The 25,910-nt window shown below is 38.1% G+C and overlaps 1 protein-coding gene across 1 annotated transcript in view; it reads left to right on the plus strand.

Moving 5' to 3' along the window:
* Positions 1 to 25,910, plus strand: part of LOC146895563 (vomeronasal type-2 receptor 26-like) — an 82,413-nt gene that overhangs the window by 42,963 nt on the left and 13,540 nt on the right. Inside the window, exons 4-7 of the mRNA XM_087897982.1 lie at positions 3,742 to 4,033; positions 5,302 to 6,117; positions 20,347 to 20,571; positions 23,306 to 23,429. Of these exons, the coding sequence (XP_087754108.1) occupies positions 3,742 to 4,033; positions 5,302 to 6,117; positions 20,347 to 20,571; positions 23,306 to 23,429 (1,457 nt within the window). The remainder of the gene's footprint in view (positions 1 to 3,741; positions 4,034 to 5,301; positions 6,118 to 20,346; positions 20,572 to 23,305; positions 23,430 to 25,910) is intronic.

Consider the following 25,910-nt stretch of genomic DNA (forward strand, 5'->3'; position numbering starts at 1 on the left):
CAGAATTTGATGAAAGGACCTGTTTAATGAGAGAAACCCATAGTTGAATCACAGGACATGGAGTAATTAAGCTGCGGCTAACATGGAAATATCATTTGTATCTGCTAGTATCCACATTAATAAAAAGTTTTCTACACATTAATAAAAAAACGTAATAAACTGTCTAAAATACCAACAATCCCTGAAACCGACAATTATGACAGGCAGAAAAAGATATGCCCACTGATGACATATCTTTATACTGGCATTAATATTATGGGAGTAACCCACAACAGACTTCTCAGATTTAAGTCCACTCCACTAGGCAGATACCATGCCCCATTGACTTAGGAAACTGTGGTTAGCTGTGCCCTAAATGAGAGCCTAATAATATTACTATGCTAAATAGACAAATATTTTATCGACCTGCTCAGTTATTACCTTTAAATGGGAATTTCACTGCATACTTCCCTCATACCTTCTCAGGGAGGCTTCATTTTCCAGCAGATGGTGTTTAATACATAAACCTATAAGTAGTCACCAACGAGGTAATGAAATATTGTGAAGTACCCAGCTCTACATGGGACACATTTGTCATTTACTCTTTCCCCTCAAAACTCAGAAGTGAGGGTAGAACTCTCTAAGAGTCAGAGATCATGCATGATTGGGTTGACATTGTTTGTTCATTAAATGGCATGGTCATGGCACACATGAACTGAATGTACAGGACATTCAGGAAATGAATATAAACTCCTCACATTAATGGGAGAGAGGATCATGAATACTTCTCCTGCCTAAGGAGTCATTGGCAGTTTGTAGCTGCTCGGGTTAGGAAAATCAGTTTTCTTCAGGGTATGGGCACTGAGAGGATTCCCATTCTCCAGCAGAAGGCCATGTATGTGCTGGTAGTGCAGAGCGCCCTCTATAGGGATTTACAGAGAATGCACTTGAATATAGGTGGAAAAAGTGTCAGGAAGGATAAGGGAAAAGAAGTGGTGAGGGAGTGGTATGGATTTCATGAAAACACATTCTATGCATGTAAGATATTCTCAAATAGTGAATACATACATACTTTTATAAATTCACTGGAGATAATTTGAAACAACTTTCAAAATAAAAAAGAAGTTGAGGGTTAGCAGAAAAGGATCTCCCTGTCCTCAGGAATTGCAGACTTCTACCTGCACATATGGAAGGAGTTCAGTTGACAGTGTGAACTCTTCTATTTCCTCTGGCTTATGTTGTTCCTGTGTCTTTATTGAATGACAGTCTGATAGCCACCAGCCTGTGTTAATAGGACCCATTTTCCTTCTTTGAAAATCAGAGCTCCTTAGCCACATTGAGGTGTGAATTCTAAGGGATGGCTAGATTCGCTCACTCTTAGAAACCACACCAGACCATACCGCTCTTGTTGCTGTATAATCAGACAATGTCTACACTGTGACATAAAACTGGAAAACCACTTTATCATGAGAACAGTACAGGTGTTGACACTTGAAAACGTGTTGGTTGTTAACCAGCAGGCAGGAGGATGCTGTGAGGATCTCAGACATACAACTGTAACTCCCAGGCTTCACTACAATGATCAACAGATTCACAGATCAGCATTTTTACCAGTCCTGTAGGCTAAGGTTCAAAGGTTCCATTCCAACTCCAGCATAATTCTCTAATAAGAAGCTTGGATTGTGATTGCCCATGGCTGGACTCTCTTTCTTATGTCCTTCCTAGACTAGATTACCTGCTGCCTTATCCACTAGTGCACAGATTTCCTGCACTCCTGTTCTCTTAAAAGCCATTATTTATTCTTTCTGTCATTCAGAATTTGTGGCAGACTAAATACAGTACCCACACCCTGTGGTGTTTCCTTGATATCAATGTGCTATATTGCTAAACCTTTAAAAAATTGTGGATTAAATTTTTTATATAATTACTTTTCCTTTTTTACTAAAAAATGTTTGCAGACAATATATTTTGATCATTTTTCCTCTACAACACCTCCACATTTAAAATATAATTCTCATATTTCCTCCTCCTTACCTACCTCCAACTCCATCTTGTCTCTGAGTGCCATCTCCTCTCAAATTCATTTTTATAATTATTGTTATTTAGAAAAAATCACACATATAAATAAATAAGTTTACATATATAACCAACTGAATCAATTGTTTCGTGTATAGTATTATTCGGAGTCTTTGGGAAAACCTCAGTCTTGTACTCAAATGGAAAAAGACAGAATTTATTCTAGAATCAAATTAGTGTGATCATGGACAGTGGACAGAGATTTAGGTGACCCAAGATCCATGTTCCCTTGAGTGGACAGTTTCATGAAGATTTCATGGTAAAATATAAAGCAAGTTGTACATATAGTAAATTAGTGAATACATCAGCCAGGAGGTCTGAGGCAAGGCAGGAAAAATTATCCTACATACCCAAGATGACATCTGACGTCATTCTTAGCTTTTAGGTTGTGGGAAGCCAGTCTCTGTTAAGTTAATAGATTTCAAGGGAATTTTACTCATTAGTTATAGGAGATTAACTCACCTCCAGTGTAGTCCGTAAATGGCTGTTTATGGTGATGCAGTTAGCCTGGAGTAAGGAAATGAGCTTCTAGATCTGCAAAATTCGAACATCTCCAGATCACTGAAGTTGATATCAGCCAGTCGTTGTAAACACACCTCTTTCCAGGAGTTCTCATACATGCACTTATACACATGCATACAATTATACACATGTCATTCATAAGCACACATGTATACATTTATACACATGTGTACATTTCTACTGTTAAACACTCAGTATTGAATAATCCCCAGAGCAGTTTGATTTCTCCCTCTCTCAATAGTGACACTCATCAGTTATGAACAACAGATGCTCTCTTAATACAGCATCTAGCTATAGAACTCAAAATCACATAGTATAAACAAATGTCATTTATTTTCTGCTGCCAACAGAACTCTAGGTAGAATCTCTCCTCCAAGAGAATTCAGCAGATTCATGATTTCTTTTACTTGCCTCCAGTAGGGCTAACCAGGCTCTCATCTAACCCAGGTTTTGAAAGTACCTCCTAAGAACCCCTCTCCAATCACTGAATGCCAAAGTGAGAGAGACAATTTAGCCCACCTTCCTGGTTCCAAAGTTTCTTTTCCTGTAATTTTTAGCATTGCTATCCTCATGAATTTGGGAGCTTTTTCTCTTTTTCATATTCTATTTTACTTATTTTTTTTTTTTACTTTCTTTGTTTCTTTCACTGGCAGGACACTCTACTCACTCATACAATCTGCAAGTTTAGAGAACAATTTTTTCTTTGTTTACTAGTTTCTGAAACTTCATAAAGAATTCTTTTTGTGTGTGTATGATTGATTGCCTTGTCTACGTGTGTGTGTGTGTGTGTGTGTGTGTGTGTGTGTGTGTGTGTGTGTGCGCGCTTCACATGTGTACCTGGTGCCTACAGAAGCCAGAGGAGGGCATGAATCCCCAGAAAACAGGTGTTGCAAACTATTGTAACCCAAAGAGTGACTTCTGTAACCTGAACCAGAATAATACACAAGAGCAGCAGGTAATTCCAGAAACGGATAGTAAATTATAATTCAAATACTAAGAAGTCAGGAGCCATGCCATGATGTTCCTGAGCTGTCAGCAGCTCATTCATACAAGTTTTCCATGTGAGAAGAGAAATCAAGGCTTAAAGTCCTCTCCCTGAATCTGCTAAGGAGTTACTGAGAATAATAGCCTGACGGTGCTCATCATTCTGCCCCTCCTGTTTAGGGATAGATGGAAGAACTATCAATATTTGCTGACCTTATACTTTGCCATCGAGGAGATCAATAAAGATGCCCACCTGCTTCCCAATGTGACCTTGGGTTTCCACCTCTACAACGCTTTTGACTATCACTACAGAACTTTAGAAGGACCTCTGATGTGGCTGTCTGGAAGGAGTGCGTTTATCCCTAACTACAAATGCAAAACTCAACATAAAGCTCTTGCAGTCATTGCAGGAGTCAAGCCTGAATTTTCTGCTGCAATTGGAACACTTTTAGAACTCTACAAAATTCCACATGTAAGTTACTAATGTTCTGGTGACTACACTTACATGGATACCATACCAAAAGAAAATGAAGAAGTTGTATATGATTACGTCCAGTGATTTAAAATTAAAGTAAGTAAATTACCTGGATTGTGCTATGATCAACAGAGGAAAGAGTGTGGTGAAAAACATGAGCAGCAAATATTTGGATTTCCAAACAAATCACTTACTAGTACTTATGATTCTGTCTCCAAACATTGGCAAGATGTACTGTAGTAGATTATAGCTGAGTGCTGCTCACAAGTCAGAGTCTACAGCATAGATAACTTACCTTCCTGAGCTGGGCCACAAAAATCTCATTGTTCATCCAATGGTTTATTACTGACAAAATAGACAAACAGAAAGTCCAAGACATCTAAATAAATTTGGACACCCTCAAGGATATCACTAATGAAAATGTTACAAGAAATTTATTTTCTCATCCAGCAAACTAGATCTCTGAATAGCACTGAAAGAGAAGAACTGCTCAGATAAATCCCCACACTAGCACTTGCCAGGCACCATTGAAGCAAAGCAGCCATCATTAGGCATCACTACAAACAGAAAAGCATTAGATGAGGACCATGCTCAGGAATAATCAACATTAGAAAATCAGACATTGCAACACTGATTATTATTACTCAGTTAAAAATTGATAGATGTACTGGATCCTGATGTAAAAAAATGATATACGTGATAATTTTCACCACACGCAGATACATCTTATATTAGTTGCAAAGTGATGACTCATCAAATCTATCATTAGAGAAGGAGGCGGCAACAAAACTTACTGATGTCCCACTAGATCTTCATACCTTGCACCTTTCTAAATGCAGGAGCTAAATCTATGAGCAAATTTGTTATTCACTTTCCTCAAACTAGAGTTTCTAGTAAAGACATTGATATGTAGTCAGACTGTAGCACTTGGTAATGCTTCTGCAGTCTAACACTAAAACAGATGGTCTGTTCCATTGTTACTGGAACAACAGAATACTATTGTACCTTTCAAATCTGTTATGAAAAGCATACTGATCATTTTTTAGGTGCTTCAGAACTCTTAGTAGCTTTGGAGTCCATAGTACTTGAAAGTGACCATAGTCCATTACATGATGAGAGAGAGAAGCTGATCTCACAAAGACAGTCTCTTCACCAGTCTTCAGTTCCCTGATCATCTTCTGTAAATAATAAACTCATTTCCTCTCTAAGGGAGATAACTCCAAATACCTAGATACTCAGAATCACTATTTTGTTTCCATCATCAGGTCTCCTATGGAACTTTTGATTCTGCATTAACTGGCAAAGATACATTTCCATCCCTTTATCAGATGTCTCCAAAAGTCAGAGCTCTAGTCCAAGGGGTGATCGCTTTATTGCTGCACTTTGGCTGGAAGTGGGTGTGGCTCATTGTGTCTGATGATCTAAAAGGTATGGAGTTCATCTCTGATCTAAAAGCACATATGGCATCAGAAGATATCTGTGTTGCTTTTACTGTAAAACTCCCAGCTAAATGGAAGATTTACTCACAATCTGGATTAAGCTTGCTGGAGTTAAATCAAGATACACAAGCAAATGTTCATGTAATCTATGGTGAAATGAATGACATAGTGCTTTTCTGCTTCGTGAATGATTTCGTATTTGGCAGAAGGAAGGTGTGGATCATCACGGAGCCACAATTATTTTACGTAGATGCTGAATTTCATGACTTGAATGATGATGTTGACATTTTTGGAGGAAGCTTATCAGTTTCAAAACATCAAAATATCCCTGGATTCAAGCACTTTATCGAAGCACTTATGCCCTCTCAGTACCCAGAAGATCTTTACTTTCATAAATTCTGGTGGGACACATTTGGTTGCACACCTCCTTCCTCTTATTGTGAACATTTTATACCCTGCCCACCAAATATATCTCTAGAGACTAAACAAGAAGAAAATGTTGTGATGATCACTTCTCAACCCAGGGTTTCCATATGGAATGCAGTGCATGCAGTAGCCCATGCCCTCCATAAAATGCTTTTGAGTAAAGCAGAAATAGCATGTCACAAAGCTGTAAACAAGGACAAGCTTCTCCCTTGGCAGGTAAGCCTACCTCATAACAAAGGGAACCACTGGGCACTTATATTATTAGGAGGTAATTCATGGTATTCAAACACATAATACATTTTCACCTGATAATTAAAAGAGTATGCAAAGTGTATTGGGGTTCTTTCACAGTGGGTGTGTATGTGTCTGTAAATATGGTGCATGCTTTGGGAAATGGTTGATTTACTTCCTAAGCATTAATTCTGTACATATTTCAGCAAATGGTTTCCTAGTTTGATCTGAAATTCTGTAAGACATCCAAAAGCAATTAATGACAAAATTTGTAAATTCAATAATCATATGTATACATTCTCATGAAATATTTCTGGTGTCACCATGTAGAGATATATTGATCATATTTAATCCAAGACCAAAGGGTTAAACTTTTTAAAAAGTAAAAATAGCCTCCTATTGACTAAAAAGTAACTGATGAAGTAATTGCTTTTTATACTTTATTTACTCTGCTGTTATTAAATTAATTAATTAATTTAGGGAAAAAACAGCCTTTTCTCATTTTACATACCAATACCAGTTCCCATTCCCTGCCCTCTTCTCACTCCCCCCACCTTCCCCATCACCTATCCACTCCTCAGAGAGGGTAAGACTTCCCACGGGGAGACAACAAAGTCTAGAACATTGCTTTGAGGCATGATAAAGGCCCTCCCACTATGCTTTGGCTGAGCAAGGTATCCCTCCAAAAAGAATAGGTTCCAAAAAGTCAGTACAAGCATTAGGGATAAATCCTGGTCCCACTACCAGGGGCCCCACAATCTACCACAGCCATGCAACTGTAAACGATATTAAAAGTGCCTAGTTTGGTCCAATGCTGATTCCCCCACTGTCAGAATGGATTCAATTTGCGCCCATTCTCTCAGGTAAGCTGTTTCAGTAGGTAGCCCCATCATGGTCTTGACCCCTTTGATCATATTATTGTTCCACCCTCTCTGGGAGCTCAGCTCAGTGCTTCATTATGGATTTCTGCATCTGCTTCCATCAGTTGCTGGATGAAGGTTCTATGATGACAATTAAGGTAGTAATCAATCTGATTACAAGGGAAGGCCAGTTCAGACACCCTCTTTACTATTGCTTAGGGTCTTAGGTAGGGACACCATTGTGGACTCCTAGAAATTTCTTTGCTGGCAGGTTTCTTGATAGTCCCATAATGGCTCCCTCCACCAATACAGCAATTTCCTTGCTCTCCTCCTCTATCATTCCCCCATCTTATCTATCCCATTCCCTCAAGTTCTTCTCCCCCTCCCAATCTCCCCTCCTCCTCCATTTTTAACCTCCCTTCTGCCCACAACCCCAAGCTTCTAATTTTATCAAGAGATCTTGTCTATTTCCCCTTACCAGAGGGATGCAATATATATATATATATATATATATATATATATATATATATATATATATATATATATATATTTGTATGTTTCTCTTAGGGTTCTCATTAATACCCAGCTTCTCTGAGGTGGTGAATTATAGGCTTTTTATCCTTTGATTCACATCTAATATTCTTTTATGAGTGAGTACATACTATGCCCATCATTCTGGGTCTGTGTTAACATACTCAGAATGTTTTTTTTGTATTTCCATCCATTTGTATGCAAATTTCAAGATGCCATTGTTTTTTACCACTGAGTAGTACTCCATTGTGTAAATGTATCATATTTTCTTTATCGATTCTCTGGTTGAGGGGAATCTAGGTTGTTTTCAGATTCTGGCTATTACAAGTAATGTTACTATAAGCATGGTTGAGCAAATTTTATTTTAATATAATTAAGCATCTTTGGCTATATGCCCAGGAGTGCTTTTTCTGGGTTTTAAGTTAGGCTGATTCCCATTTATCTAAAAAAGCACCGACCTGATATCTAAAGTGGTTGTATGACTTTGCATTCTGACTATCAATGGAGTATGCCCTTTACTCCACATCCTCTCCAACATAAGCTATCATTGGTGTTATTGACCTTAGCCATTCTGACTGGTGTAAGATGGTATCTCAGAATTGTTTAATTTGCATTTTACTGATGGCTAAGGGTGTTGACTAGTTTCTTTAGTGTCTTTCTATCACCTGTGATTCTCCTATTGAGAATTCTCTGTGTGGTTCTAACTGCACTTTTAATTGGATTATTTGGTACTTTGATGTCTGGTTTCTTGAATTCTTTATATTTTGGAGGTCAGGCCTCTGTCAGTTGTGTGGTTGGTGAAGATCTTTTCCCATTCTATAAACTGATGATTTTTCTTATTGATATTGTCCTTTACCTTAGAGAAAGTTCTCAGTTTCAGAAGGTCCCATTAATTTATTGTTGCTCTCAGTGTCTAAGCTGCTGGAGTTATATTTAGAAAGTAGCATCTTGTGCCCATGTATTTAAGGCTACATCTCAATTTCTTTTCTATGAGATTCAGTGTGGCTATATTTAAATTGAGGTCTTTAATCCATTTTGACTTAAATTTTGTACATGGAGATAAAGATGGATCTATTTGCATTCTTCTACATGTTGACATACAGTTATGCCAAGACTATTTGTTGAAAATGCTTTCTCTTTTCCATTGTATAATTTTAACTTTTTTGTCAAAAATCAAGTGTTCATAGTAGTGTGGATTAGTAATAGCGTCTTTGATTCAGTTCCATTGGTCTGACTGTCTCTTTTTATGTAAAAAGCATTACTTTTTTCATTACTGTAGCTTTATAATAGAGCTTGATGTCAGGGATGGTGATGCCTCTGGAAGTTCCTTTATTTTACAGGGTTGTTTAGGTAGTCTGGGTTTTTTGTTGTTATTGTTTTTCCATATGAAGTTGAGCATTGTTCTTTTGAAGTCTGTGAATAATTATGTTGGGATTTTATTGGGGAATGTATTCAATCTGTAAATTGATTTTGGTAGGATGTCATTTTATTATCTTAATCCTACCTATTCAAAAGCAGGAGAGATCTTTTGATTTTCTGATATCTTCTTTAATTTCTTTCTTCAAAGACTTAAATTTCTTCTTGTACACATTTTAACTTCTTTGCTTAGTGCTACTCCAAGATATTTTAGGTTCTGTGGGTATTATGATTGGTGATGTCTCTCTAATTCTTTCTTAGTGCCTTTATCATTTGTGTACATGAGGGCTAGTGACTCTTTGAGTTGATCTTGTATCATGCCACATTGCTGAAGGTATTGATCAGCAGTATGAGTACCCTTATAAAATTATTGGAGTCACCTATGCATACTATCTTGTCATCCACAAATAACCAATATTTGACTTCCTCCTTTCCAATTTATGTGCCCCTGATCTCCTTTTGTGGCCTTATTGGTCTTGCGAGACCTTCAAGTGCTATGCTGAATAGAGATGGAGAAAGTGGACAGCCTTGTCTTGTCCCTGACTTTAGTGGAATATCTTTGTGTTTCTCTCCATTTAATATGATGTTGAATGTTGGATTGTTGTATATTGTTTTGTTATATTTAGTTATGTTCCCTCTATCCCTCATTTCTCCAAGACCTTGATGGGGTGTTAGATTTTGTTGAATGCTTATTCAGTCTCTAATGAGATGACCATATCGTTTTTTCTTTTTCAGTTTAATTATATATTGGATATATTGATAGATTTTCTCTTATTGAACCATCCCGGCATCTCTGAGATAACGTCAACTTAATCATCATGGAGGAATTTTTTATGAAGTGCTCTTGAATTTGTTTTGCCAGTATTTTATTGAACATTTTGCATCAATGTTCATGAGAGCAATTGGTCTGTAATTCTCTCTCTTAGTTGACTCTTTGTATAGTTTGTGTATCAGAGTAATTGTGATCTCATAAAAAGAATTTGACAATGATCCTTCTGTTTCTATTATGTGGAACTATTTGAGGATTGTAGGTATTAGCTCTTCTTTGAAGTTATGGAAGAATTCTGTGCTGAAGCCATTGAGTCCTGGGATGGTTTTGGTTGGTAGAATTTGATAACTGCTTCTATTTCCTTAATAGGTAAAAGGTCTATTTAAATTGTTCAGCTGGTCTTGATTTAATTTTGATAAATAATATTTATCCAGAAAAATGTCCATTTCTTTTACATTTTCCAATTTTGTAGAGTACAGGTTTTCAAAGTATAGCCTAATGATTTTCTGGATTTCCTCAATGTTTCTTGTTTTGTCCCCCTTTTCGTTTATGATTTTGTTTTTTTTTTCTTTATTTCTTTTTATTTTATTGATTTTGATTGAGCTCTACATTTTTCTCTGCTCCCCTCCCTGCCTCTCTCCTCCCCTTCACTCTCCTCATGCTCCCAATTTACTCAGGAGATCTTGTCTTTTTCCACTTCCCATGTAGATTAGACCTATGTAAGTCACTCTTAGTGTCCTCATTGTTGTCTGAGTTCTCTGTGACTGTAATTTGTGGGATGGTTTTCTTTGCTTTATGTTTAAAAACCACTTATGAGTGAGTACCTGTGTTAATGCCTTTCTCTGTCTGGGTTACCTCAATCAAAATTATGTTTTCTAACTCCATCCACTTGCCTGCAAATTCAAGATGTCTTTTTTAATGCTGTGTAGTACTCCATTGTGTGAATATACCACATTTTTTTATCCATTCTTCGGCCGAGGGACATTTTGGTTGCTTCCAGGTCCTGGCTATGACAAACAAAGCTGCTATGAACATAGTTGAGTACATGCCCTGTAGCACGATTGAGCATCTTTTGGATATATACCCAAAAATGGTATTACTGGATCTTGAGGAAGGTTGTTTCTTAATTTTCTTTTTTTTTCCGTTAGACTTGTTTATTCAAGTATCTGAAAACACTCTTTCCACTTCCTTCCCTCCTCCCAATACCCTCCCGCTCAACCCCCACTCCACCCACTCCCTCTCCTCCTCCCTCACCATTCCCAAGAGCAGTCAGGGTTTCCTGCCCTGTAGGATATCCAAGTTCCTTCACCCTCCCTCCAGGTCCAGGAAGGTGAGCATCCAAAGAGGCCAGGATCCCAAAAAGCCAGTCCATGCAGATGAAACAAGACACAGTGCCATTGTCAATGGCTTCTCAGTCTTCATTTGGACCTTGGGGGCTCAGTCAGCCCCCATGTCAGCCACATTCAGAGAATCCGGTTTGATCCCATGCTCGTTCAGTCCCAGTCCAGCTGGCCTTGGTGAGCTCTCACAGCTCTCATTCGATCAGTCCCCTTGTATCAGTGGGTGAACGCACCCTTCGCGGTCCTGACTTCCAGTGCTCAAATGTGGGTCTCCATCTCTATATCCATGCATTGCCGGATGAAGGCCCCCTCTGATTTTGCTTTCCTTGCTCACAATCTCCCTCCCTCTGCTTCTCATTTGGACCTAGGGAATTAAGTCCGGTGTTCCAATATGTGTCTCTGTCTCTATCTCCATCCATCGCCATATGAAGATTCTGTGGTAACATGCAAAATATTCATCAGTATGGTTATGGGCCAAGGACAGTACAGGCACCCTCTCCTCTGCTGCCCAGAGTACAATCTGCGGACCTCTCCTTGGGCCTGGGACCCCCTCCAGAATCAAGTCTCTTGTAAACCCTAAAATGGTTCCCTTAGTTGAGATATAAACTTCCCTGTTCCCATAACCATCCTTCCTCCCTCCCCTCTCCCATTCCCACAAGCCATCCCCAATCCTCCCCCTCTCCCTAACCATCTCCCCTTACTTCCACCTCCCCACCCCCCACCGTGTGCACCCATGTTTGCCAGGCAATCTTGCCTACTTCTAATATCCAGGAGGATAGCTATATGATTTTCTTCAGGTTCACCTTCTTATTTAGCTTCTCTAGGATCAAAAATTAAAGACTCAAAGACCTTTAACTATGGCTAGAATCCACTTATGAGTGAGTACGTACCATATTCCTCTTTTTGGGTCTGGGTTACCTCACTCAGTAAAGCATTTTCTATTTCCATCCATTTGCATGCAAAATTCAAGATGTCATTGTTTTTTTACCGCTGAGTAAAACTCTAATGTGTATATGTTTCAAAACTTTTTTAACCATTCTTCTATTGAGGAGCACCTAGGTTGTTTCGATGTTCTGGCTATTACAAATAGTGCAGCTATGAACATAGTTGAACAAATACTTTTGTAGTATGATAGGGCATCTATGGGTATATTCCCAAGAGTGGAATTGCTGGGTCCTGAGGGAGGTTGACTCCCAGTTTCCTGAGAAACCGCCACACTGATTTCCACAGTGGCTGCACAAGTTTGCATTCCCACCAACAATGGATGAGTGTTCCTCTGCCTCCACATCCTCTCCAGCATAGGCTATCATTGGTGGTTTTGAGTTTAGCTATTCTGACAGGTGTAAGATGGTATCTCAAAGTGGTTTTGATCTGCATTTCCCTGATCGCTAAGGAGGTTGAACATGTCCTTAAGTGTCTTCTGGCCATTCGAAGTTCATCTGTTGTGAATTCTCTGTTCAGTTCAGTACCCCATTTTTTAATTGGGTTAATTAGAGTTTTAGTGTCTAGTTTCTTGAGTTCTTTGTATATTTTGGAGATCAGACCTTTGTCTGAAAAGGGGTTTGTGAAGATCTTCTCCTAGTCCGAAGGTAGCCTTTTTGTCTTACTGACAGTGTCCTTTGCTTTACAGAAGCTTCTCAGTTTCAGTAGGTCCCATTTATTCATTGTTTCTCTTATTGTCTGTGCTACTGGGGTTCTACTTAGGAAGTGGGCTCCTGTGCCTATATCTTGTAGACTACTTCCCACTTTCTCTTCTATCAGGTTCAAAGTGGACAGATTAATGTTGATGTCTTTAATCCATTTGGACTTGAGTTTTGTGCATGGTGATAGATATGGATCTGCTTTCCCATACCACCCTGAACGCGCCCGATCTTGTCGTTTATGATTTTGTTAATTTGACTGTTCTCTTTCTGTCTTTTGATTAGTTTGGATAAGGATATCTATCTTGTTGATATTCTTAAAGAGTCAGCCCTTTGTTTCATTGATTACTTATATTGTTTTCTTTGTTTCTATTTTACTGATTTCAGCCCTCAATTTGATTATTTCCTGTCATCTACTCCTCCTTAGTGAGTCTGTTTCCTTTTGTTCTATAGTTTTCAGGTGTGCTGTTAAGCTGCGTGTGTGAGATTTTTTCACTTTCTTTTTGTAGGCACTCAGAGCTATAAACTTTCCTCTTAGCATTGCTTTAATAGTGTCCCATTGGTTTGGGTATGCCGTACACTCATTTTCATTGAATTCCAGGCAGTCTTTAACTTTTATTTGACCCATAGGTGATCAAATTCATTATTGTCCAACATTCATGAGTTTGTCGGCTTTCTACAATTAGCATTGTTGAATTCTAACTTTCAGTCATGGTGATCTGGTAAGATACAGGGGGTTATTCCAAATTTTTGTATCTGTTGATGCTTGTTTTGTTCATGAGTATATGGCCAGTTTTAGAGAAGGTTCTATGAGGTGCTGAAAAGAAGCTATAATCTTATGTGTTTGGGTGAAATGTTCAGTAGATGTCTGTTATGTTCATTTGAGTCCTGACATCTGTTAGTTCTCTTATTTCTCTCTTAAGTTTCTGTCTGACTTACCTGTCCACTGATGAGAGTGAAGGGTTGAAGTCTTCTGCTACTACTATGTGGGGTTTGATGTGTGAATTAAGCTTTAGTAATGTTAATTTTACACGTGTGGGTGCTCTTGTAACATAGATGTTCAGAATTGAAACTTCACCTTGATTCATTTTTCCTATGATGATGACTATGAAGTCTCCTCCATCTTTTTTTATTGATTTTAATTTGGAGTCTAATTTGTTGCATATTAGGATAGCTACACCTGCTTGTTTATTAGGTCCTTTTGATTGGAAAATCATTTCTCATTCCTTTACTCTAAAGTATTATCTGTCTTTGTAGATGAGGTATGTTTATTGTATGTAGCAGGAAAATGGAATCTGTTTGTGTTTCTGTTAGCCTGTGCTTTTTTATAAGTGAATTGAATCCTTTGACATTGATATATTTATGACAAGTGGTTGTTGATTCCTGTAATTTTTCTCTTACAATGATTGTGTGATTTCCTTCTGTGGGGTTTGATGGTATCAGGTGATCTTTTTCCTGTGTTTTCAGGGGTATAGCTGGCATCCTTGGGTTGGAATTTTCCTTCTAGTACTTTCTGAAAGGCTGGGTTTATCGATAGGTATTGTTTAAACCTGGTTTAATCATGGAATATTTTGTTTCCTCCATCTATGATGATTCAAAGTTTTGCTGGATACAGTAGACAAGTCTAAAAACTACGATGTCTGTAAGAGGTTCTTCTGTCTAAATGTTGCTTTCATTGGTTAAATAAAAAAAAACTACCTTGGCCATTTGATAGGGCAGAACTTAGATAGGTAGATTAGACTGAACAGAATGCTGGGAAGACGGGCAGACAGGCAGATACCATAAATCTCCTGCCTGAGATGGACAGATGTTAGAATCTTGCCAGTAAGCCACAGTCATGTGACAATACACATATTTAATAGAAATGGGTTAATCAAGATTTAAGAGTTAGCCAGTAAGAGGCTAGAGCTAATGGGCGAGGCAGTGATTTAATTAATACAATATCTATGTGATTATTTCAGGGGGTAAGCTAGCAGGGTGGCCAGGAGAAAAAGCAGGACTGCTCATCCCACTACTAATCTCTTAGTGTCTAGAGAACATCTATCTGTCCAGGATCTTCTTTTTTTTTTTAGTAAATTTTATTAAATTATAAAAGTTTCCATTTCCGCCCCTCCTCCCAACACCCTCCCACTCCCCCCACTCCCTCTCCTCCTCCCTCTTCGTCCCTCAGGGCAGTCAGGGTTTCCTGCCCTATGGGAAGTTCCAGTTCCTTCCCCCTCCCTCCAGGTCCAGGAAGGTGAGTGTCCAAACAGACTGGATCCCCAAAATCCAGTATATGCAGAGGAAACAGGTCCCAGTATCATAGTCAATGACTTTTCAGAAAGACTTCGGGCCAGCCACATTCAGAGAATCCGGTCAAATTCCGAGAATCTGGCTAGATCACGTCCTCATTCAGTCCCAGTCCAGCTTCTTAATTTCAGGATTTCCATTAAAAAGTCAAGTTTGTAATTCTGATAGGTCTGTCTTTATATGTTACTTGATTTTTTTCCCCTTACAGCTCTTAATATTCTTTCTTTATTCTTACATTTAAGCATTTGTATTTTTATATGGTGAGGGGACTTTTATGTCCAATCTATTTGGTGTTCTGTAAGCTCTTTGAACCTTTATAGGCATTTCATATTTCATGTTGTGAAAGTTTTCTTCTATGATTTTGTTGAATATTTTTTCTGTGCTTTTGAGCTAAAATTCCTCTCCTTCTTCTACCCTAATATTCTTAGGTTTGATCCTTTAATGGTGTCCTAGCATTCTGGGATGTTTTGGGTTAGAAATTTGTTGGATTTAGCACTTTCTTTAACCAATGAATCTTTTTCCTCTATTGTATCTTCAACTCCTGACATTCTCTCTTCCATCTCTTGTATTCTGTTGGTTATGCTTTCATCTGTAGTTCCTGTTTCCTTATCCAGATTTTCCCTTTCCAGAATTCCCTTGGTTTGTGTTTCTTTATTGCCCCTTTTTCAGTTTCCAATCGTGTAGAAGGAGTGGTGGGATGCTTCACGCCGCCCGGATCCCACCTAGTTTATACCTGAAATAATTACATGGAAACTGTATTCATTTAAACATTGCTTGGCCCATTATCTGTAGCCTCTTATTGGCTAACTCTTACATATTTATCTAACCTATTTTAAATAATCTATGTAGCACCATGAGATGATGGCTTACCAGGAGGATTCTAACCTGCGGCTGTCTCGGAGAAGAGAGTCATAATGACTGCCTCATTGCCTTCTTCCTCCCAGCATTTTGTTTTGTCTATTCCATTTATCTAAGTTGCTGTCCTATCAAAAGCCAAGACAGTTTCTTTATTAACCAATGAAAGTAACACATGAACATATGACCCTCCTATAAAGTCTTGAACTGTTGAACTGTTTGCTTCACCTGTTTGCTTTTCCTTGGGTTTCTTTGGTTTCTTTAAGAAATTTGTTGATTTCTGCCAATTTTTTGTTTGTCTTTTCCTCCATTTCTTTTTTTTGAGATTTTTTTATTAAATTATAAAAGTTTCCATTTCCGCCCCTCTTCCCACTACCCTCCCACTCCCCCCACTCCCTCTCCTCCTCCCTCTCCATCCCCTAGAGCAGTCAGGGTTTCCTGCCCTGTGGGAAGTTCAAGTTCCTCCCCCCTCCCTCCAGGTCCAGGAAAGGTGAGAGTCCAAACAGACTGGAGCGCCAAAATCCAGTATATGCAGAGAAAGCAAGTCCCAGTGTCATTGTCAATGGCTTTTCAAAAAGGCTCCGGGCCAGCCACGTTCTGAGAATCTGGTTGGATCACGTCCTCGTTCAGTCCCAGTCCAACAGGCCTTGGTGAACTCTCATTATATCAGTTCCCTTGTATCAGTGGGTGCTCGCATCCCTCGCAGTCCTGATTACTTTTTAAATTTTCTTCATCTTTCTGTTCCTCATTTGGACCGTGGAGTGCTCAGTTCGGTGTTCCAATATGGGTCGCCATCTGTATCGCCATCCAACGTCGGATGAAGGTTTCCTCTGCCCTTGCCTTCTTTGCTCACGTTCTCTTTCCTTCTGCCTCTTATTTGGACCTAGGGAGCTAGGTCCAGTGTTCCAACGTGGTTCTCCGCCTCCATCTCCATCCATCGCCAGATGAGGGTTCTATGGTGACATGCAAAATATTCATCAGTATGGTTTTGGGCCAAGGCCGGTTCAGGCACCCTCTCCTCTGTCCAGAGAACCATCTGGGGATCTCTCCTTGGACCGGGGATCCCCTTTATAATCAAGTCTCTTGTAAACCCTAAAATGATTCCCTTAGTTGAGGTATAAACTTGCCTGATCCCATATCCATCCTTCCTCCCTCCCCCCCATCCCAGTACCCCGATCTTTCCCCAATCCTCCCCTACTCCCTTCTCTCTAACCCTCTCCCTTTCCGACAACCCTCCCACACCCCCCCCATGCACCCGAGGTTACCTGGGACTCTTGTCTATTTCCTACCTCCTGGCGGATAGCTAAATAATCTTCATCAGGTTCATCTTCTTATTTAGCTTCTCTAGGATCACGAATAATAGGCTCAAAGACCTTTAATTATGGTTAGAATCCACTTATGAGTGAATACATACCGTGTTCCTCTTTTTGGGTCTGGCTTACCTCACTCAGTAAAGCGTTTTCTATTTCCATCCATTTGCATGCGAAATTCAAGATGTCATTGCTTTTTACCGCTGAGTAAAACTCTAATGTGTATATGTTCCACACCTTTTTTAACCATTCATCTATTGAGGGGCACCTAGGCTGTTTCCAGGTTCTGGCTATTACAAATAGTGCTGCTATGAACATAGTTGAACAAATGCTTTTGTAGTATGTTAGGGAATCTCTAGGGTATATTCCCAAGAGGGGAATTGCTGGGTCTTGAGGGAGGTTGACTCCCAGTTTCCTGAGAAACCGCCACACTGATTTCCACAGTGGCTGCACAAGTTTGCATTCCCACCAACAATGGATGAGTGTTCACCTCACCCTACATCCTCTCCAGCATAGGCTATCGTTGGTGTTTTTGACTTTAGCTATTCTGACAGGTGTAAGATGGTATCTCAAAGTGGTTTTGATCTGCATTTCCCTGATCGCTAAGGAGGTTGAGCATGACCTTAAGTGTCTTCTGGCCATTCGAAGTTCATCTGTTGTGAATTCTCTGTTCAGTTCAGTACCCCATTTTTTAATTGGGTTAATTAGAGTTTTAGTGTCTAGTTTCTTGAGTTCTTTGTATATTTTGGAGATCAGACCTTTGTCTGATGAGGGGTTGGTGAAGATCTTCTCCCAGTCAGAAGGCAGCCTCTTTGTCTTACTGACAGTGTCCTTTGCTTTACAGAAGCTTCTCAGTTTCAGTAGATCCCATTTATTCATTGTTTCTAAATTTTCATTTCCTCTTTAAGTTATTATGTTCATAAAATTATATTTAAGGTTGTTTTCTTCTACAACTTCTATGTTAGGATGTTTAGGTCTTCCTGTTGTATGACCACTAGGTTCTAGTGTTACCATGTTGCTTTTTTAGGTTGTTAAATGTATTTTTGCATTGGAAACTACCAATCTCTTTCTTGAATTGGTGGTGGCAGTGTCTTTGCCTCTTTTTACAATCCTTCCAGTTGGTATATGTGTCTCACAGATCCTCTCTGAGACCGATTGTTGCAGTTGCTGTCTCTGTCTTAGGGAGCCACTCTTGGTCTGCTCTGTGCAGTCAATTTTTGTGTCTCATGGGACCACTGAGGACTCTGGGGATGGAGAATATGGGAGTGGAGTGGGACTTGTAGCTTACATGGTTTGATTGACATGGGTTGGAGCAGCCTATGTACAGGATATTTGCCTTCAGACAGGTTAGTTTGGTGGAGACAGATAGAGGAAGGGCCTGGAGTTTTGCCCCAGGGCTAGGGTCTAAAGACTGTAATACTCAGTTGGGGAGTTGATTACTTACCTCTCAGTCTGCTCTGTGCAGTTGCAGGCTGAGCCTTAGAGAACTGATGAGGTCACTTAGGATGGATGGGTTAGGGAGCAGAATGGGACTTGTAGCTTACTGAGTATGATCAATGCAGTGGGTGGAATAGTCGACCTGCAGGAAACCTTTCTGCTGGCCAGCTAGTGAAGCTCCAGTTTATTTACTCTTAAAGAGGATTTTTAAAAAGGTGAAACTCAAGACTGTACTTCCATTATTAAAGGTTAGAACACAGATGGTGCTCACAAACATAGGCCATATCTCTATCTATTAGTGGTAAGTGGATACGTTTGGGTTTTAAACCAATTCTATAAACCAGTCTTATAAACTTAGAATCACTTATTCTCTTGAGCACTCACATTCAAATAGGTTATCATCAAGAAGGTTGTTGACCAAGTCAAGTAAACTTTTCATTCAAAGATAATCTAGTAAAAAATTAGCTCTGAATGTTTTCTCTATTATGTAGTTCTTACTATTATGGATAACAATAATATGTGACATAGACTTTAACACAGTTTGTAAACATGGCTTCCACAGATGTTATGTTAGTATGTCTCTTGTACATATAACTAAATACCTATGAAACAGGTCTTTATATCACAAGTTGCTAATTAGTTAACACAACAGTGAATCTCAGAATTGAAGTGTTAACCTATTGTATTAATTTAAATGATTACATAGAAGGATGGCTCAGAAGTTAGGAGCACTAGATCCTCTTGCAGAGGAACTGAATTTTGTTGTTCATACACACCTGGTAGGTCACAACTATGTGTAAGTTCCTTTCTAAGGATTGTGATACACGTAGGAATCATACATGCAGTTTGAGTATATGCATACATATAGACAGTACACAGAAATGAAAAGAACACAATTCTTGGGGCCAGAGATTGCTCAGTGGTTAGAAATACATGCCTCTCTTTAGAAGATCCGGGTTCAGTTTCAAGCGTCCACAAAGCAGCTTACACCTGTCTGTAAATCTGCTTATGGGGAATCCAGTACCATCTTCTATTCTTTACAAGTAACTTACACACAAAATTAAAATGAATTAATCTAAAAATAAATCTTTTAAAATTCTAATTAAAGCACTGAATATTTGAATTTTAATTTGCATCCAATAAGGTTCATTCCAAATTTAAAAGGCAAATTGTGTGATTCAAACTAAATCAAGGAAGAATGGAGACAGTTAGTAGGTCTCTTTATAGTTCCTGAAGCATAAAAAACACAAAAAAATTGCTGCATATTTAATATACATTTTTATGAATTAGGAACATTGTGTGAACTCCTGCTAATATTATAAGGTCAAGATACTCTATATCTACATGTATTCCTATCTACTTAACTAACCGTACATACATATGTTCATTATGTGCTATAAAAAAGATAAATATCTTAATACCTATACACCCAAACACATAGTGTTGCTTACATTTTTACCACAGTTTCACTCAAAAACATGTATATTTTCTAATTGGAGACACAGGGCCTTGGTTCCACCAAGAACATGCTTCCAACTATGCTATGTTTCACCCCTTAGATGCCATTTCTATTTACATTCAGCTACTCCTACTTTAGTTTCATGAGGAGCAAAGTTCCTTCACTGGAAAAACTTGGGAGACAATGACTCAAATGAAGCCTTTTCAAAAAGAAATCCAGAATAAGGAGAAAGAATTAGGATTGTTTTTAGGAACCATCAGTGAGAAACTATTATGCACCACTCTTAACCAAATGATGTCTCTCTTCAGCTTCATCCATTCCTGAGGAAAATTCAATTTACAAGCACTGATGGAGAACAAATATGCTTTGATGAGAATAAGAATCATGTGGAAAAATATGATATACAAAATTTTGTACATGCTGAAGAATATTTATTTCTAGTTAAAGTAGGAGAGTTTGTCTTCAAGAGTCCACAAGATCAAGGCTTATTCATCAATGAAGTTATGATCAAATGGCCAATAAACTTCAATCAGGTCTGACAAAATTTCAACCTTTAATATGCTGAAAAACATCTACAAAAAGTTCTGTGAATTGTATGGTATCTCTTTGAAATTTTCAAATAATTCTTTTTTATAATTTATTTTATTTTTTAACAAAGAAAACAAACTATCTTTTTTATTTTACACACCAAACTCAGTTCCCACTTCCATCCCTCCTCCCATTTCCTTCACCTATCCCTACACCCCACCCGCATGCATTTCTCAGAAAGAGTAAGACTCATTGTTTTTGGTAAGGTCCAAGGCCCTCTCTACTATACCCAGGCTGAGCAAGGTATCCATCCAAAGAGAATAGGTTCCAAAAAGCCAGTACAATTAGTAGGAGTAAATCATAGTGCCACTGCCAGTGGTCCTGTAGTCTGACCATCCATACAACTGTTATTGTTGTATAAGGGTGAGGGCTAAAGGGACAGTGGAAGAGGAGAAAGAGGAGAGAAGGGGAGGGAGAGGAGAACAGAACTTGGGGGAACAGGATAGATAGCATGAAAGAAGGATAGAGATGAGAGCATGGAAAGAGTCTAGATTGGTCCTATGCTTGTTCCCTCCCTGTTCGGCTAGAGTTGGTGAGCTCTAATTAGCTCAGGTAAACTGTTTCAGTGGGTGTCCTCACAGTGGTCTTGACATCTTTTCTCATATTCTCACTCCTCCCACTTTTCAGCTGAACTTTGAAAGCTCAGGCAAGTGTTCCACCGTGGGTCTCTGCCTCTGTTATCATTAGTTGCTGAATGAAGGCTCTCTGGTGATATTTAAGGTATTCATCAATCTGACTAGAAGGCAAGGCCAGTTTGGACACCCTCTCCTCTATTGTTTAGGGTCTTAGATGGTGTCATCCTTGTCAATTCCTAGGAATTTCTCTATAGCCAGGTTGCTTGCTAGCCCCATAGTATCTCCCTCAATCATGATATTTATTTCCTTGCTCTCATCTCTGTCCTTCCTCCATCTCTACCCCAATTCCCTCAAGTTCTCCTCCCCATCTCCTCTCCTCCTCTTCCCCTTGAATCCTTTTTTCTCCCCCATCCACATACTCCCAATTTTCTCAGGCATTCTTATCTATTTCCCCTTTCGAGGTGGTCTATGTATGGTTCACCTACATTATAAGTTCTTAGCTCTGTTGTGAGCTTGTGTGTGAATGCTCATGCGTTTGAGTGCATGTACCTGTTGAGGCCACAGTCAGAGTGGATACCATTTGCATCTCTTCTTCATTTTATTATAAACACAATCTCTCTCTGAACTCCTTGCCTTCTGATTTAGCTTACCTTACTGTCCAGCTTGCCACAGACTGTCTCCTTGTCTCCATGACTGCCATAATAGGATAACAGGCATACAGTTTGGCACCTGACTTTTTTATATTTCCATTCTATACAATCAAATTCAATACTGCGCACTTATGTGGGAGTCACAATACATACTGAGATATTTCTTTTGTTTTATTTGATGTCTTTAATTTAAAAATAAATCAATCATTTTAATTTGACATATATATACACATACATGAACATGTGCATATACATATACAAACAGGCAAAAACATATTGTTAGCTAATTCCTGTAGATAGAGTTAGTTTGAATTAAATTTGAACTTGTATGTATTTATTAATATTATAATGAATTAATAGATCAGTGTTAATGGCTACATATACAATTGTATGTATATTACTGTGTGTATACACATGCACACAAACATGTGCATACATATTCACATTTTACTATACATGCAGGTTGATGCTAAGTGCATCTCTCCATTGAACACAATTCGTACTCAAACTTTTCCATAGTCCTTATAAAGAATATGTAAATTAATAATTTTTCTATAATCATCTCTAAAACCAATGTTAGTAAGCTACCTGATTTGTGTGCTGGGAGCTGACCCAAGGTTTCTCTGCAAGAGTAATATGCACTTTTAATAGCTGGGCCAGTTCTCCAGCCCCATATACTTGTTAATATGTAGATATTTATGAGACAGAAACTGAGTCCAATTTATGACAAGAAACATGTCTAAATGAAAAATAGAAATATTTTCTTGCACACACAATTTCCAGAAATATTAACAAACTGATGTTTTGTTAAAAGTATAGTGATTAATGTAATTAACTTAGAAGTAAATTGATTTTTTAAAACTAAATGATTATGTCACTAATGTTTGAAAGAAAAAGCATGGTATTACTCTGAGTGTGGGGAGTCAAGGATAAAACTCACAGTAATGGATCGTATTTCAGTATCTCTGGAACATCAACATGTGATGAAATCAGGGGAAGCTGTGATCACCCACCCATGGCCAAACTCTCTTTCATTGGACATGTCAATCAGAGTGAATGGTTGTGACTACAAGCTTGGTAAGCTAAAAGTAGAAGTAGATAGGCAAGAGTAACTGGGTTTCTGCCTGACAGTTCATCTGATTTGTAATTCATACAAGGAAGGAGTTTTGCTTGCTCTTTCACAGAGAGAATATATGGATGTTCTACACTTATCACAAATGCTTGCAGAAGTGAGTCACAGTTTGTTCAGCATAAAGAAACTTTGAACATTTGGTATCTTGAAGTCTGCTTTTTTCAACTCTACACTCTACACTCCCGTATGGAGTCTTCACAGTGCCTCATAAACATGTACAACTTTCATAGTCTTCATGCAGTTTAAATTGCTTTGGTTAAAATCACCTTAAGCCTGTGACTGATGTGCAAAATTATGACCAGGTTTCCTGTTTTGCCCTTAGACTCCTCAATCTATATGTACACAGAGCTGTGGTCCAGGTTTCTGGAAAATTATAGAAAAAGACAGACCTATCTGCTGTTTTTCTTGTGTGTTTTGTCCAGAGAGACACATTTCCAATCAAACAGGTAATAAAATACTTTCCTCAAACTGCTTGTTAATATAGAAGGAGAAAGATAAGAAGTAACCATGATGTTGTAATGCAGCATGTAAAAACATGTCTCTTTAATTCATCCCCATATTCAATAGTAATCACTGTTGATTCCACACAATGTGTGAACATTTGTGTGGCAGTCCTCATGTTATTGTGTCATCTGCATCCCTATTTCCAAAACCTTCCTTTCCTTGCATGGTAGTTTCATCTCAGTTCTAGCTGTGATTCATGGTAGAGGCTGCCCAGGCAATGTGAGGTATGCACATGACCATGCTACCTGTGTGTTCCTTGAATAAATGAATTTAATAATCCTTTCCTGAAAATAAGCCCCAGCAGGACAAGTACATGTGGGGCTGTTTCCAAAATATACCACACATGATATTAAAGTTTACAACACTTATATCTGTCATTTGGAATATCAAAAATAGTATGAAAATCAAGTCTTTGTAAAGGAAGGTACAGCAGCTTGTAGATCTTTGCTAGGTTGTGGTCAGCCCTGATATCATTTAACAGCTACTTTCATATGGACTGAGCAGGTGGTATTTAGCAATACACAAACACACACACACAATCACAAACATAAGTGAACAATTAATGAAAAAGAAGAATGAATATAAGAGAAAAAAAACAAGGTGGGTCCAAGAGAGATTAGAGAGAGCAATGAGAACAGGAGTAATGAGGCAATTAAATTATAATTTTAAAAATTGAGGATATTATAAAGAATGATTGGGAAAAGTAAAATATAAAAATCTAATGATGATGATAATCTACTATTTAATTACTGTCCTCTGTAAGAACAAATCTTAAAAAAAGAAAAAAGAGAAAAAGGACTCGAAATCATCAACAAAAAAGAACAACCTTAAACAAATGTATAACAGATTATGTTATTGCAACAAATGTAAGGGGAGGTTAATTAAATATACTTCAATTTTCTAAGATCTAGTGTTACTATAGTTTAACTTTTTGCATAGTCCTATGAGATTGTCATCATCGTGAGGACAGGAAACTTTATTTCCAATTATAGAACAAAATTAATAGATATTTTCAGGTAAAGAAAAGATTATTAAAAATAAGTGTTTTATTATTGTATGTGTATCAGATGTATGTGTGTGTGCCTATGTGCTTGCATGTCTGTGCTACAGCCCACATAGTAGGTCAGAGGACATCATTGTGGAGCATGGTCATCCTCTTTGACTTTGATGAGTGTTTAGAGATCACACTCAGGTTTTCAAGATTGCATGGTAAGTCACAGAGTTATATATCTTACTAACACCTACCCTGATTCTTAGAGCATTTGTTACGTCAAATATTTGTTTTTGCTTTCTTTTCTTTCTATTTTGAAATCATTATACCATTGCATTATTTTCTCCTTTTATCTTCCTCAGTACAAAACCTCCCATATAGCCTCATTACTTTCTTTCACATTATCAGCCTCTTTTTTCATTTATTGGGTTACAGGCATATACATATACATACAAATTGCTAAATATAACTGGATGGGTCTGTACAAATAATACTTGCACAAATGTTCATAGGGCTGATCATTTAGTATTGAACAACCAGTAGATGTGCTCTTCCCTGGGAAAGACCATTTCTCCCTCTTTCAACACTGCTGAGTTGTATCCTGTTTGTCTCTGGGGTTGAGGACTCGTGGTCATTGTCCTGATCACTTTGGCATGTCTGTTGCTGCTGTCCTTCTTCAGTTGAGCATGTTCTGGCAGACGTGTTGGTGGGAGTTTTTGGTTTGCCCTCACATATTACTAGGAAACACAATCTGACAGAAAACTCCCTAAATTTCTGATTCTTAGAATCTTTCTGCCCCATAATCTGAAATGTTCCCTGAGTCTTAGTTTTGTGTGTGGTTTTACAGATTTATCCACTGGAGATGTCTTCCATAACTCCACATTTTGATTGGTCTGCAATAGTCTCATATCTTGTAAAGAGAAGTCTGTTACTGAGGGTTTGAAGACTCCAATTATCTATGGATATAAGGACAAATGTTTACCAATTATTTTTAGGGTTTGAGCTAGTTTAGTATATTAGTGGTTATAGCTTTTCATCCATGTAAAAGATTTCTTTTACTGATCATTTGAAAAACAAAACTGGTGCACAAATCAGAAATAAAACAAAAAAATGACATAAGGTGAATCACCAGCAACTGTTGAAACACCTGCTACCACTCACTTATCAGATCAAAAAGGGATACACAACCTTCTGGGCTCACCTCTTTTTTAATTTGTGAATATACCTTATATTGACTATTTTACTTGGTATATAGACTACATATAATTAAGATAAACTGATAGTATTACGACATACTTCCCGATTGTATAAGATTTACATCACCTTACAAGTCATTACTCTCATTTATTCAATGTAAAAGCTTTCAAAATAATTTCCTAAATAGTTTTTAAATATACATTACAGAATTGATAGTTATAGTTATTAAATTCTA

The sequence above is a fragment of the Myodes glareolus genome, chromosome 2 (assembly GCF_982192425.1).
Source record: "Myodes glareolus chromosome 2, mMyoGla1.1, whole genome shotgun sequence".
NCBI lineage: Eukaryota > Metazoa > Chordata > Mammalia > Rodentia > Cricetidae > Myodes > Myodes glareolus.